This window comes from Eptesicus fuscus, chromosome 6 (assembly GCF_027574615.1).
Source record: "Eptesicus fuscus isolate TK198812 chromosome 6, DD_ASM_mEF_20220401, whole genome shotgun sequence".
Taxonomy (NCBI): Eukaryota; Metazoa; Chordata; class Mammalia; order Chiroptera; family Vespertilionidae; genus Eptesicus; species Eptesicus fuscus.
The window spans coordinates 13,694,154-13,708,791 of record NC_072478.1 but is presented as its reverse complement, the minus strand read 5'-3'; the positions used below and the strand labels follow the sequence as shown (position 1 = coordinate 13,708,791).

At 54.8% G+C, this 14,638-nt stretch overlaps 1 protein-coding gene across 1 annotated transcript; it reads right to left on the bottom strand.

Moving 5' to 3' along the window:
- Positions 1–2,291: 2,291 nt before the first annotated feature.
- Positions 2,292–8,790, bottom strand: LGI3 (leucine rich repeat LGI family member 3). The gene is made up of 8 exons (XM_008151498.3): positions 8,411–8,790; positions 7,562–7,633; positions 6,705–6,776; positions 6,295–6,366; positions 6,091–6,162; positions 5,725–5,894; positions 5,411–5,575; positions 2,292–3,405 (listed from the first exon to the last, which is right to left on the bottom strand). Exons 1-8 carry the CDS (start codon positions 8,614–8,616, stop codon positions 2,588–2,590), a joined length of 1,647 nt encoding a protein of 548 aa, XP_008149720.1. The 5' UTR covers positions 8,617–8,790; the 3' UTR covers positions 2,292–2,587.
- Positions 8,791–14,638: the final 5,848 nt, after the last annotated feature.

Here is a 14,638-nt window from a genome sequence, read left to right as displayed (position 1 = left end):
CTGAGGGGTGCCTCCTAAGCCAGAAGCACATGAGTGTGGTTTGAGGAGGTGGAAACCCACACATATCACCTATGAGATTCCCCGTGGTGAGGAGTGGTCAGGGGCAGGGTTGGCTACAGGTAAGATGTAGGGCACAGGGGTCTTGAGACCAAGGATATCAGTTCTCTCCAAAAGGCACACTTCTCCTCCCACAAAGCAGCCTCTCTGAGCCACCTGGGTCTCATACAGTCCTACAGGCTAATAAAATTATACTTCTGTGGCAGACACACTCTTCGAAGGGCCTTGCATATATTAATAGACTATACACTGAGTGGCCAGATTATTATGATTTCTGAATGCATAATAATCTGGCCACTCAGAGTGTGTGTGTGTGTGTGTGTGTGTGTGTGTGTGTGCGCGTGCGTGTGTGTGTGTATTAGAGGCCTGGTGCATGAATTCATGCATGGGTGGGTCCGGCCAGCCTGGCCAGGGGGAGGGGACATGGCGGTTGGCTGGCCTGTCTGCTGGTCGAACTCCTGGTCGAGGGGACAATTTGCATATTAGCCTTTAATTATATAGAATATACACTGAGTGGCCAGATTGTTATGCGTTCAGAGATCATAATAACCTGGCCACTCAGTGTAGAGTGAAAGCATTTACATTTCACACAAACCCTGTCAGGTAGGTATTATGACTCTCCCCATTTTACAAAAAGGAGACAAAGACAAATAGGCTAAATGACGTGGTTGAGGTCACCCAGCTGGTAAGTGGCCAAATCAGGATGGGACAAAGTCAGGTTCATGTTCTGTGTTGCAGAAGCAGCTCAGGCTCCAGGAAACCAGTTCACTTGCTTGAAATCTCTCACCCAGGGCAGAGGGTGGCAGTGATGACAGACACTTGCCCAGAGGGAGTGGGGAGGGGAGGGACCGCTGAGCTTGTTTTCGGTCATGTTGGTTGGAATTCACCTGACAGAGGGGTAGACTCCCGTGACCCCAAGACTGTGATCTCCAGGAAGGAACACTCGGGGCCATGAGTCAGCCCCAGGTGGTGGAGACCGGTCACACTCACCCAGCACCGGAGTGTCATCACCAGGAGCTCCTGACCCCAGCACCAGCATCCCGGGGAGGGGGGGGGGGTGCCCACTCACTCCTCAGAGGGAAGGGAGCAGGGAGGAACAGGGTCTGAAAGCTGATGCCGGCCCCTGCGGGCAGGAGGGACAGACAACATGCAGTGTTCTTGATGAAACAGCTGCTGCTGACCGTTGCCGCTGGACACCTGAAAGCTGGCAATGGGGTGGGAACTTTTTATTTGAAGCAAGTGAATTATAGCATTGCCCCAAGTACCCCCCAGCCCCGGCATCCTGCCACCAGCAGCCCCTCCCCGTGCCTTCTCCACCGCCTCCTACTGTCTATCCCCAGCACACTGCCTCACAGCTCTATCCCCAGCACACAGCAGGGGGCAGCAGAAGCTTGGCTCCCAGGTGCCACTCCACAGGCCCTCAAACCTCTACCACCCAGTTTGCCCTGAAAGGCAGTGCCCCTGGGGTGTGCATCTGTGGCCAGAGCCCCCAAGATGCTCTCCAGCCCGGCTCTACTCCTGGAACCTGCCCAGATGACTGGAGTGCTTGCAGGGTCCCTGGCCTGGCCAGCTCTGGGTCCTAGACAAAGGATCCAGCCACAGCTCAGGGTCCACGTCGCAAAGGAGGGGCTGAACCTGGGGGCAGGGTGAATGTCTGAGGCTGGGGCAGCTACAGGAAAGAAAAGCAGGAAGGCTTTTGTCTGGGTAGTCTGCCCTCCAAGGTGACAGGGTCAGAGAAGAAAACCCCAGTGAGAAAAGAGCCAGCACTGGGAGGGAAGAAGTCAGGGGTTGCTAGAGTTGTTGTTATTGCTTTGGGCAAAGGGGCTTTGCCCCCAGGAGGTCCCCCTCTGGGCACCACCATTCCCATCCTTATCAGCCGCAGGGTGGGCACAGCAGCGATGAGCAGAGGAGGACGGTCCTGTGCCCTCTCCAAGAAGAGAGGAGGTAATGGAGGCAGGCCGGGTTCCTTTTGGCAGGGCTGGGTCTGCATGTGTGCACAGGGAAACAGGGGTGTGGACAGGTGTGTGTGCGTGTGGCTGAGGGTGTGGGCCAGACCCCACATGTACATGCAGGAGGCGGGGAGGGTGGGTGAGTGTACCCGCAGTAGAAAGGGTGTCGTTGTGGCTGCAATGTGGGGCATGAGCAGGTTAAACAGACGCCTGGAGCACCAACAGGAGAGACCAGAGGGTCAGAAGGATCAGCCCAAGACCCTCCCTCCCAGCACCCCTCCCCCTCCCCAGGCCGGAGCTTGTGGAAGGCAGCAGATCCAGCGGGGCCTGCAGGTGGGGTGTGGGATCCACAGGTGTCCACAGATGGGAGGGTCCCAGTAACTGGCTTGCCAGGTGCATATACAAGTCCTCATGCTAATTACGATGATGATCGGCTCCCGGGGCCAGTCCGTGTGGTGCCCGCGCTCACCAGGAGTGTGTGTGCATGGGGTTAGCGACATGTGTCTTCACACAGCCAGGCACCCACGCTGCTCACACAGAGGCCCCCCCTCCGCCTCCAATCCAGAGGCCTCGGCACCCCGCTAGGCACTAAGATCCACCACTACGTGTCGGTACACGAGCGTCTGTCCCTTGAAGCTGGGGGCCAGGAGCAGCTGGGCGTCCCCGGCAAGCACGTAGCAGAAGGCCCGAGGGGCCTGCACAGCCAGCTCCTGGAACCGCACAAACTTCTCCCGCCCCTCGTCCCACTGGTAAATCTGGGTGAAGGAGAAGTCGCTGCCCAGCGCCAGGTAGCGGCGGCCACCCACAAGGAAGGGCTGCAGGGCCATCGAGCCGCGGGAGGGCAGGGCCTGCACCTCCGAGAAGCGGGTGCCCTCCCAGCGCAGGATCTTGGAGTCCCCGATGTAGCGGCTGAGGCACAGGTAGCTGTCACGCCCAGCACGGAAGTGTTTCACAGCCTGGGCATCGGGCACCTGAGTCACCTCCCCCTGGGCCACAAACTGCTTCTGGGTGCGACTCCACTGATAGATGACCGGTGCCTGGGAGCTGCTGGACACGATCAGCCGAGGCTTGCCCTCGCCATCCACAAACTCCAGGTCGGTATCACGGTGCCAGGCGTGCAGGGCCTGGTGGGAGTAGAAGCCATTCTGGTGCCAGCGGTAGAGGCTGGTGGCACCCGCCTTGGAGCTGTCAGCCACGGCAAAGTACCAGTCACCGTCGATGCGAAAGGCCTCCAGGTCGTTGGGCTTGCGCACGCGCTGCGGGTCGATGTCCTGCAGCTTGGTGAAGCGCGTGGTGTTGGGGTCCCAGTGGTAAATGTAAGAACCACCAAACAGCTGGGCCACCACCACGTACAGCTGGCTGTCCACCACCATGGGCTTGCAGTGCACGGCCGAGGGGGCTGCCGGGACACAGGGAAGCAGCGTCAGGCAACACGGGTAGCTTCGTGCCCGTGCCCAGCCTCAGAAAAGAGGGTCAGTCCCCACCGACCCTGGGCCGAGGCCAAGTCCCTCTGCTACAGCAGTCCCTCCCCATGAAGTTCCTCTAATCGCCTCACAGCTAACAGTTAGTGTCAGCATCACCCTCCTTCCACCCTTGACCCCAGGGCTCAAATATATACTAACACGGAGCACAAAACAGGTGTTCCTAGATATTGATGGACTGTTTAACCATAGTGTCAATTATTGAATTTATATTGTGTACAGTCACTGTGCTAAGTATGAACACTCTGAAATGCACCCAATTGATCACTCTGAAATGCACCCTGTTATTTTGCCATTTCACACAGAAAGAAACTGAGGCTCACTGTCTGACTTGTCCAAAGCCACCCGCTGGCAAGTGGCCAGGCTGGGGAAGGAGGGGGAGTTTGAACTCATCCATAGCTCAAGAACATTCTCCCAAGAACTCCCACTTTTTTGAAAGGCTTTTATGTATGAGCACAAATGTACTTGTGCTCAACCAGACTGATTCGACCCCTTCCCAGGCACCCAAAGCATATGGGCCACGCTCCCCACCTGTCCAGGGGTTTCAAGTCATCGCTTTCACGCACTCTCCTTCCCCGCATCACTCCACCTCTCCCCAAGGGAATCCCATGCTGAGCCTCAGGCTCTGGCAGTGACTGAGTCCCTCTTGCAGCCTTAGTCTGCCCACCCAGCTCCTGGTGATTGCCAGCTCCTGACCACCCACTCCTGAGCCACCTCAGCTCAGACTCTCCTTGCCCAAACTCCCTCAAGCACCTCAAACTCTAGCTGGCCAAAACTGAGCTCCACATCTACCCCTAAACCTGCTCCTCCCCCTCCTTCTGTGTTCTTGATGTCAATTTGTGGCTTCACCTAGTCACCCCAACCAGAAACCTGAGAGCCATTCCCCAACACTTCCTTGTTCCTCATTCACCCACAACTCATCAATTCCCAAGTTCTGTCAACACTCCTTTCTGCTTTCTAGTACAATTTGTGTAAGATTAGTGTTATTTCTTCCTTAAGTGTTTGCTAGGATTCACCAGGGAAACCATTTTGATCTTGTGGGGGAGGTGTTTTGTTGTTGTTTTCTATAATGACTGCAAGTTCTTTCATAGATATAGGGCAATTTAAATTTTCTGTTTCCTCTTGTGTCAGTTCAATTCTCTTTTCTATAATCCTCAGTTAAATATAACTGAGACACCACTGCTGCCTCAGTCCAGGCTCCAGCTGATCCCCCTACTGGTCTGCCCACATGTTTTGTCCCATGCCTAGCCACTCTCCACAATGCTCACAGAGAGTTGTCTAAAATATAGATTGGATTGGCTCACACACTTTCTCAAAGCTTGTCATTGACCTTGTCCTCATCTCTCTCAGGACTGCCACTGTCCACCTTGAACCTTATGCTGCAGTCATATAAGCTGCTTATATCAGCCTGCTCTCACACAATAAGCTGTTGCACACCTTGACTTTGCTCATGCTGTTCCCTCTACCAGAACATCCTTCCCACATTTTTTCTCCTAGTTTAGTCTCCCTCAGCATTCTAGACTCAGTTTAAACTCAGTATCTCTGCCTTTTTAGTTCATTGTCACTACCCACTTACTTAAGCCAGACACCTGGGCATCACCTCTGACTCCTCCCTCTCCCTCAAAACTCAGTGTAGGCATCCCCTCCGCCAGGAAGCATTCCTTGATTGCCCAGGGTAAGCCTCTCCTGTGTGTTCCCAATGCATGGTGTTCATATCTTCCTCTTAGCACCGGCATATTATATAGATATTATCTGTGTATGTATCAGCCTCCCTCCAAAGACTAGAACATTCTTATGAGCCGAGGCCATGTCTCATGTATCCCTCTCCCTATAGGAACTCAATGGAGAAGAACAATGGAGCCTCCCACCCCCACCTCCGCTCTCCCTAGCTGGGGCCAGCACAGCCAGGCTGGGCACAGGTACCTGGGATTCTGTCATAATCTCGAAGCTGCCGTTCAACATAGTCCCACTTGAGGACAGTGCAAGCGCTGGCACCTGGCTGGGCCAGAGCCACGTAGAGGTCGCTGGAGTAAAAGAAGGGCTCAGCTGACACCGCTGGGAAGGACAGGGTCTGGTACAGCACGAAGTCTGCAGGGATTGGGGTGGGGAAGAGTAAACTTTTGTAGGATCATAAGGGTTGCATAGTGAGCAAGGCAGGGGGCTAGGGGTTCAGGTGATGCCTGTGGAGCTCCCTTGGGGAGGCGCAGCCTGAGGCCAGAGGCAGGGGCACCTCCTACCTGTGGTGATGCAGTCGAACTCCCGCAGTGGCAAATCCTGCACTTTGTGCTCCTGGAAGCGGGGCGGGCTGGCGCAATAGATGGGGGCCACCGTGGTGTTGGTGTGTGCCAGCCACTCCACCAGCCACTTCACCTTGCAATCACAGTTGAGCGAGTTGCCCCGCAGGTCCCTGATCGTGAGGGTGATGGAGGGGACAAAGAGAGGACAGGCTCTCAGCTGCTCAGCCTCCCCCTCCCCCCGCCCCAAACGAAGCCCTCCTAGCTTCTCAAGACTTTATAATCTTCCCAACGCTGGCTCCCACACCACTCCCTCCCGGGACATGCCCCTCTGTGGCACTGTCGGAAGAGCTAGGACTCAGGCCTTACAAGTCACTCAGGATGTCCAGGGGCCGAAAGATGTCTCTAGGCAGTGTCTGCAGGTTATTGTTGGCCAGCGAGCTGCAAGAGAGACCCGTGGGTCACCTGAAGATGTTGACTGAGGCCAAAGGCCACAAGACAGAGAGAGATGGGAGGGGGGGCGGGGGGGCGGCTGTGGTCCGATGAATGAAAGTATGTGTGGGATGTACTCACAGGTGTGTTAAAGACTTGAGTCCTCGGAAAGTGAACTTGGATAGTGCCCAGATGTCGTTGTTCTCAATGAAGCTGGAGGAAATGAGAATAGTCTCAGCCATCACTCAGGATCCCTGGCCCCCACCCACCACCGCCGCCTATTTCCCTACACCTAGATGCCAGCCCATGGCCCTCAGACAGGCTTTTATTCCTAATGTGGAGACATGAAGCCTGTGGTGACGAGGCATCCAGGCAGGACGATTCAGGCAGAGGGATGGATGCAGTGACCTCTGCTCTGCTCGGTCCCGCAGTCAGTGGATTCAAGGGCTCTCAATGCCCCCCAGCCTTCCTCGTTCAACCTCCCCTCTGAGCCCGCCCAAGCCCTTCCCGTCCTCCCTTCGACTCTCCATTTCCCCTTCCTTCCCACACACAGGTACTGCAGGTGCGACAGTCCTGTGAAGGCGTTGTCTCCGATCAGCGTGAACTTGTTGGAATTGAGTAACCTGGAGAGACAAAGGCGGAGTTAGAGCTTCCAAGGGTGTGCCTGCTGCCTCACCCCTGGGCTTCTTCAAGGCCTGGCTGCCCTGCCTCCCACCCTGGGGACCCCAGCAGAGAAGCCCAGAGCAGCCCGGGCAGGAAGACCAGGCAGGAGCTGTTCTGGTCCCAGAAACTCCCAGGGTCCCTGAAGGCCCTCGGGGTAAAAACAGTCAGGGCAGATCTTTCCTGGCAAGCTGGGTCTAGCCCACGGCATCTCTGCTCTGTGTCCCACTCTCACCCAGGCTCTGTCCAGTCCCTCTAGAGCCGATGGTGAGAAGGAGGTGGGGCAACTCCAGTGTACTCTCTCATGTGACTAGGGCTTCAAATGTAAACAACCCTTTTAGAATTCCAGGCTCTCTAGTCTTCCCTCAGTTCAGCTCCCAGCTCTTTCTTCAAACCCAAGGGTCACCTGTCTCTAAGATGACCCTTCTCCCCTGCAGTGTCCACCCTCTGCCACCCAGTTCCTTTGGGTCTCTAGAGGAGGCAAGTCCATTCCTAACTGGGCCCTAAATACCCACATCTTGGCTTTTGCATGCAATCCCTTCCCTCCTCCCCAACCGCTGCTCCTCCACCCTCCTGACCCCAGGCGGCTCCACCTCTTGCGGCATGTCCATCAGGGCAAAAGTAGGGACGCCTGCATCTTAATTTCCAAAGGCTACCCACATGGGCTCTCCCTAGTCCAGAATCTGTCTGTTCCCTTCCACGGCCCCTCCCCAAGCCACCCCCGCCTCCCACAAGGCCCTGTCCATACAGGAACTGCAGCAGCGGCAGGTGGGAAAATGCTCCATCCTGGATCTCCGAGAAGGCAGCATTCACCAGCGTCCTGCAGGGGACACCTGAGTCAGTCCTCCACCTGAGGCCGTCCTCCCCTTCTCACTGCCTGCCTTCTTCATGACCTCCCCTACTGCCCCCCTGAGCACCAATGGCCCCAGGCTTAGCTCCCCTCAGCCAAAAGAAGGTTCCATTAGCCTTCTCATGATCGTCCAAACACCCACAGTGTGCTGGGTGCTCTTGAGCCATGGGGCCCTCGAATGGGAATAGGGATTAGCATCCTGCTCTCAAGGACCACACAGCCGATCTGGTCCAGGAGGCCACTGCTGCAAGTGACAGTCTCACTGGCTGGGTGCAGAGTGGCTGGCGAGACCAGTGACAGGCATCTGCCCCGTGCCAGGGTGCAGTGTGGGTGTATCTCCCTCCCAACCCTCTCCTGCTGCTTCCCTCCCCGCAACCCCCACTAGAAGCCTTTCTGCCCTTGATGTGACATCACAGGCAAGGGCCCACAATCTGGGGCAGGCAACCCCCCTCCCTCCAAGTCCAGAGCCCTGCACACAGTAGGTCTCATTGATGCTGCCGGTGGTGATGATTCATTCTTGGCCACGAAGTCCTGTTTTCCCCAGCCATGGCTGCTGAGCCTGCGTGACTGCAGAAGTCCCTGCCTGGCTGATACCTTGAGTCTCCGGTCTTGATGTTACCCTGGAGTCCTCCTGGTCCCCACACTCCGCAGAGGGGGAATGGGGTTCTCCCCATCCACTCCCAGAGTGGTCCTGGCCGTCCTCCCCCTCTTGGCTCACCACCCCCTGGGCCAGGGCTGGGCACTCACAGAGAGATGACCTCGGCCGGCAGGTTCCTGGGCACTGCCTTAGAGTCCACGCAGAAGGCCGTGTCCCTGGTGCAAGAGCAGCTGGGTGGACAGGGGGGCGTTTTGGGGGGCCTCTTGGCACTGACTTGCAGCATCAGGCAGAATCCAAGCGCAGACAGCGCCAGCAGCCTGAGCCCGGAGCCCCGCCTGATGCGCAGCCCCGCCATGCTGCCTGCAAGCTCTGCCTCCGGCCACCGGCTGCTCTGCCCCGCCGCTCTCTGCCACCCTGCGGGCTGGCACCCCCTGGCCACCGGCAGCCCCTGCTGCAGCGAGGGGCCGGGCTGCCTCTGCGGTGAGCGGACTCCCCCAGCCCTGCTCGCTCCGCTCCCGAGAATCAACTCGGATTGATTCGCGGAGAGCGGATCTGAAGGCGCTGTGGCGGCCGCGGACTGCGGCGGCGGCGGGGGCGCGCAGGGCGGAGGGGGAGTCCCGGCTGGGAGTAGCCAAAGAAGGGAGTGGTTGCGGCCCTGGCTGCTTTGTGCTGCATACCCTGCTGGCTCTCTCTCTGAGCCATCTGCTTGTGTCTGGTACCCAGAGCGTCAGTGCGCCAGGGCATGCGTGCGAGGTGTCCATGTATATATCCTAGGATTGCATGACTGTGCGTGTGCGCACACCTGTCTCTGCAGGCACGTGCACGGATCCCCTTGGGAGCATTTCCGCATAGGGAACCCTGTGCCTCTGTGTCGCCGCCGGTGTGTGCCTTGACCCTCTGTGGCAAATGCTCTCAGCAGATACATGGGCATGTCATGGGTGACAGGCGTGTGTTGTGTTCACAGGAGTTGCACGGCTCATGCACAGAATGCGCCTTTGTGTCTGTGTGAGCTGAAGGGGAATGTCGTCACTGGGCTGGCGTGGGAATGTGTGGAATTCTGGAACATTTCTCACTGCACAACCACAGCCTGTTGGAGCTGGGAGGCTCTTGGAAGTTTTCCAGTCCAGACCTTTGTGTAACAAATGAGGAAACTGAGGCCCAAACCAGAAGGAAAGTGTGTTGTGTTCTCTACTTACTTAACCCTCTCCACCTTTCGAGATAGCTGCTGTGAGTCCCCTTTTACAGAGAAAGCGAGGCGCATAGAACCAGAAGAAGAACGCCACAGAGCAGGGGTTTAACCCGCTCCGCCCAGCTCCAGAGGTCACAGTCACTCTTCCATTCCAGGTGTGGTCCAGGCGGCCCCGGGGCCCTGAGAACCTTTCAGGGGCGGTTTGAGGTCAAAACTATTTTCCTACTAATGTTAAGACATTACTTGCCCTTTTCACCTTCATGCTCTCCCAAAGTGCCCTGGAGTTTTCCAAAGATACTGATGTATCTTCTACTAAGCCAGAAATGAAAGAAATTTATAAAAATGTAAAACAATGACACTCTTCTCTCTCTCTCTCTCTCTCTCTCTCTCTCTCTCTATATATATATATATATATACATATACACACACTATATATATACACATATACATATATTGCTTTATTAAATGGTTAATTTCATTTAAAAATTTATGTTATGTTATAACATATAATGGATTTATTATTGCTATTTTAATTTAATTCATTAATAAATATTTTAAATGTCTCAGTAAATATCAATATGGTAAATATCCATACATATAACCCACATACACAAATGCTCTTTGGGGTCCTCAATACTTTTGAAGAGTGTTAAGGGGTCCCGAAACCAAAACTATTGAGAACTGCTGCTCTATACCATGGTACCTCTCAGGGTGTGTGTACGTGGTGATGTTGGGGGTGGCTGTCCCAAGAACTCCCAGGTATAGGACAAGGGGAGCCTGAAAGTCAGGTGGCGGGGCTCCCAGTCTGCTCTTCCCACATCGGATCACTGGGTTTAAGATGCTTCCCCGGCTGTCCCCAGCCCCTGCCAGCGGGGGATTGTCTGGTCTGAGCTTAAGTCCATGCCAGGGATGCCCTTACCCTTTGATGCCCCCTTGCCACTGCTTGTCCAGCTGCCCATGCTGCCCTCCCCATGCCAGCTCTGGGAAGACAAGCAATGGGGGTGGGGCGGATGGCTGGGGCAGCTGGGCAGCCACCCCTGCTTGTCCCTGGCACGGCTCTGCCCAGGACACAAAGAGCAGAGTGAATCCTGTTCGGCCCCTGCAGCTGAGCGGCTGGGAGAGGGAAAAGGGAGACACACACACAGAGAGTGGCTACCATGGGGCTCTCCACTCTCACCGCCCTCCCCTCGGAGGCTTTAACCCAGAGACACACAGAAAGGGGGAGGCTGGGTCCTACTCTCATCTAGTGAGAAGAGGCTCCCTGGGAGGTAAAGATAATGGTAACCATGACGATTGGATTTTCCCACCATGGCGTCATTGTATTCTCACACCAGCTTGGAGAGGGGGACAGGAGAGGCATACTAGTCCCATTTCACAGATGAACACTCTAAAGTCTAGGAAGGCAGAACATCTCATTCAGGGTCTGAGAGCTGGTCAGTGAGGCACTGAGACCTTCACGTACTGAAGGAATGAACTATTGACCTCTTGCCAGGAACCCCCTCACGTTTGGTGAGGACAGTCTTATCATCGACTGTTGGCTGCGTGCCTGCTCCTGGCTTGCCCTGCGGCAGGTACAAGGAAGCTTCAGGAACACCGGATCTCAGGGCTGGTCACATGGCTGGCAGCCAGGTTGGGAGATAAAGGCACCCACTTAGCTGATGAGAACATCGGTGCACAGCTGGTGACAACAACAGTGCGTGCTAAGGGGCAAGTGAATGTGCCGCGGGGAGGCTGGGAGGGTTCGGAGGAGGAGTGAGGCACCATGGGCTGGGGCGGTGAGGTCACAGCGTGGGTGCCATTGCTTCTTGCTTGGCCTTTGAGGGTGGGCGGGATTCAGAGAGTTGGAGAGGCATTGAGGGTGAGCTTTCCAGGAGGGAGAAACAGCCTAAGGAAAGGCCAAGAGATGAGAAGGCCACAGCAGAGGGCTGGGGCGGGGGGGGGGGGGGGGGGCAGGGAACAGCTATGCCCCGCTAAAGGTCCCTCCCTCCTTCCTTCTCCAAGGTGCCCAAGACCTCCATCCAGTTGGTGCCAGCATCTGAACTTGCCTCATGAAACTGGAGGGCATCTTTCCTTACCAACCTCCAAACAGGCAAAAATAAATAACCCAGAGAGAGAAAAAGAAGGAAAAATCTGTAAAGCTTATGAGAAGTACAGCCTGAGGGCAGCCTGCAGGGGAGACTGGAGGCCCCAAGTGCAGAGGCTTCTCTCCAAGAAAGAGCCCCGGTTCCCTGATCCAGTGATAATAGCAAGCCCTACACACAGCACCTGCTCAGAACAAGCCCCAAAGCTGGGCTAGGCAGCCCCCAGAGATGCCCACAGGGACCCCAAGATGCTTGCAGTTATCCTTGGCTCTCCCGCTGGCCCGCTGCCCACCTGGCATCAGCCCAGTATGTATGAGTCGGCCCATCAATCCCGGTGTTGCCAGGACAACTGGGGATGGGAGCAGGGGCCCTGGGGTGGGCAGGGGTGGGCACTGCGGGCAGCTGTCTCCTGCATCTGGCACCTGCACACAGCTGAGGCCTCACACAGTCGAGAGGATCCTCCCCGCTCCCCTCAGACCCCCTCCCCCTCTTTCTTGCCTCCTAGGACACTTGCTGCTAGAGGCTTAGGCAAATATTTAAAGGAGTAGTTGGGGGGTGAGGCGAGTGGTGGGAGCAAACACTTCCTTCCTTCTCTCTTCCTCCTACCCCAGCTTCTCAGGGGCTCTCAGCTCAGATGCCATGCTGTTGTGCAACCTGGAGGCTAAAGGCCCCCGAGGGGAAGTGGAGACCCTTGTGGGGACAAGGAACCTGCCAGGGCTGGAGAGTTGGGAGTCTGCTCATGATCAAACAGCAGGGCCAAGTGTGAGGAAGCCCCCAGGCAAAGGTCAGAAATTGGGGTGAACTATTGGAGTTACATTACAAGGAAGATAAGGGAGTGAGACCAAGAGAGGAGCAAGGTGTGGGCTCAGACCTACACACTCATGAACCTTTAGAGGGGAAGGCGCCTTAGGGCACCCCTGGCCCAGCCAGCAGAGGGCAACCTGAGAGAAAGGATGCCAATGTTAGGTCTGATCAAAGAATCAAATCGATACCCCCTCCCCTGGGAACTGACCTTTAGGCCACTTCACCATGGACATTCCACTTGCTTAGATCACATTCCACTTGCTAAGACCATTACCTCTCCCCTCCGGAGTTTCCCAGAACCTGGACCTGCACAGAGAATTCTCCGCCCAGAAAAAGCCCGCCTAGAGTCCTTTAAAAACCTCTGACTCCCAGTCTTTGGGGGCTGACACCATTTTGGGGCTCAGTCCATCTGGTATCCAGATGACCTAATAAACTCATAATTCTTTACCCCTTTTGGCCTTGTGCATTCCTCCTTTGGCGACCCTAACAGCCGCCATTAGTAGACTTGGTTTAGCACAATGAAGCAACAGAGATGGCTTTGGGGAAAGAATAGGAAACAAGAGATAAAGAAACATAGACGAGGAAGATCCACAGAGTGAATCCCATTTGAGTGAGAAATGTTCTCAGGGCAGATTTAGGATCAGAAGATATGAAAAGAGTGCAGGGAGGAAGGGCAATGGCAGCACCAAGCCAGTGGGCTGATGCGAGGATGAGATTGAGTCCATCAGTCACCACACCCAGCCTGTGCACGCCTGTCTGGGCGGAAGAAGGCAGTGTCAGGCATGGAATCTGCTGTCAAAAGCCTTCAGCTGGATCTATGACGATGGCTCGCCATTCACTTGACACAGAAGACCCCACTAAATCACACAAATAAAAAGGTTCACATCTCCATGGTCACTTATTTTTTAATCCTCACCCAAAGATACATTTTTATTGATTCTAGCTAGAGAGGAAGGGAGACAGGGAGAGAGGGGGCGGAGGAAGAGAGAGAGGGAAAGAGAAACATTGATCCATCATACGTCCCTCGACCAGGATCAAACCTGAAATCTAGGTATGTGCTCTGACCGGGAATCAAACCCGCAACCTTTTTGGTGTATGGGATGACGCTCCCACCAACTGAGCCACCCGGCCAGGGATTCATGTTCACTTTTAAAATGCTCACGAAACTACTCGCACCACCAAGAAGGGTATGAATATTCAAAAAGCCATCAAGTAAAAAAAATAAAAATAAAAATAAAATAAAAATAAAAAATAAAAAAAAAGCCATCAAGTGTCTGAAGGATGTCACTTGACAGAAGCAGTGTGTGCCATTCCGTGGTTATAATGTTGGAGTAGGTAGGTGTGTCCAATCCAAACAGTGGGCTGGACACAGGGTCGGTGGCCCAAAAGGAGTACTGAGTTTTTATTGCACAAGCTTAAAAATGAAGAGTAATGTTGAACCGCAGGGCTTCGAAGTAGATTCTCTGGTCATTGAGCACATCCAGGTGAACAAAGCCCCCAAGAGGGGGTGCAGACCTCACAGAGCTCCTGGGCAGAGGAACCCCTAGGCGAGCTCCCCCTGCCACCGTGAGATGAGCTTACTGCAAAAGAGCAGCTGTCCCTGAACCGCTAGAGAAGGTTGCACAGAATAAAAAGACATCCCAGAAGAAATTGAAGAAACAAAAACTTATGACCCAGGAATACATTTAGCATAAAATAAATGCAAGTAAAATAAAAGCGGGGGTGGGGTAGGAGCGGGGGGAGAGCCTTCAGCTTACAAACTAACCCATAGCAAAGAATGAAAATCCTCAGGTTAGCCCTGGCCGGTTTGGCTCAGTGGATAGAGTGTCAGCCTGCAGACTAAGGGGTCCTGGGTTCTATTCCAGTCAGGGGCATGTACCTTGGTTTCAGGCACATCCCCAGTAGGGGGTGTGCAGGAGGCAGCTGATTGATGTTTCTCTCTCATCGATGTTTCTAACTCTCTATCCCTCTCCCTTCCTCTCTGTAAAAAAATCAATAAATTTTTTTTTTAAAAAAAGAAGAAAATCCTCAGGTTAGTACATAAGCATTTGTCACCAGAGGAGACAGAGTATTCAGAATTCAGAAAAGAATGGCTAGGGGCAAGTCTGAGGTTAGACACAAAGTGTGGGTGACAGGGAGGCACGTAGAGTATTTCACGTGAACATCTGACGCTCCGAGAGAATTTATGGACCATTCATGAGCCCCCACACCCATGCCTCCTTCAGCGGTGTCCCCTCTGGGTCCACAGGCACTAACTCCTCGCTCCCCACCCTGGAGCTCATCCCTGCTTGGGGGAAATTCTG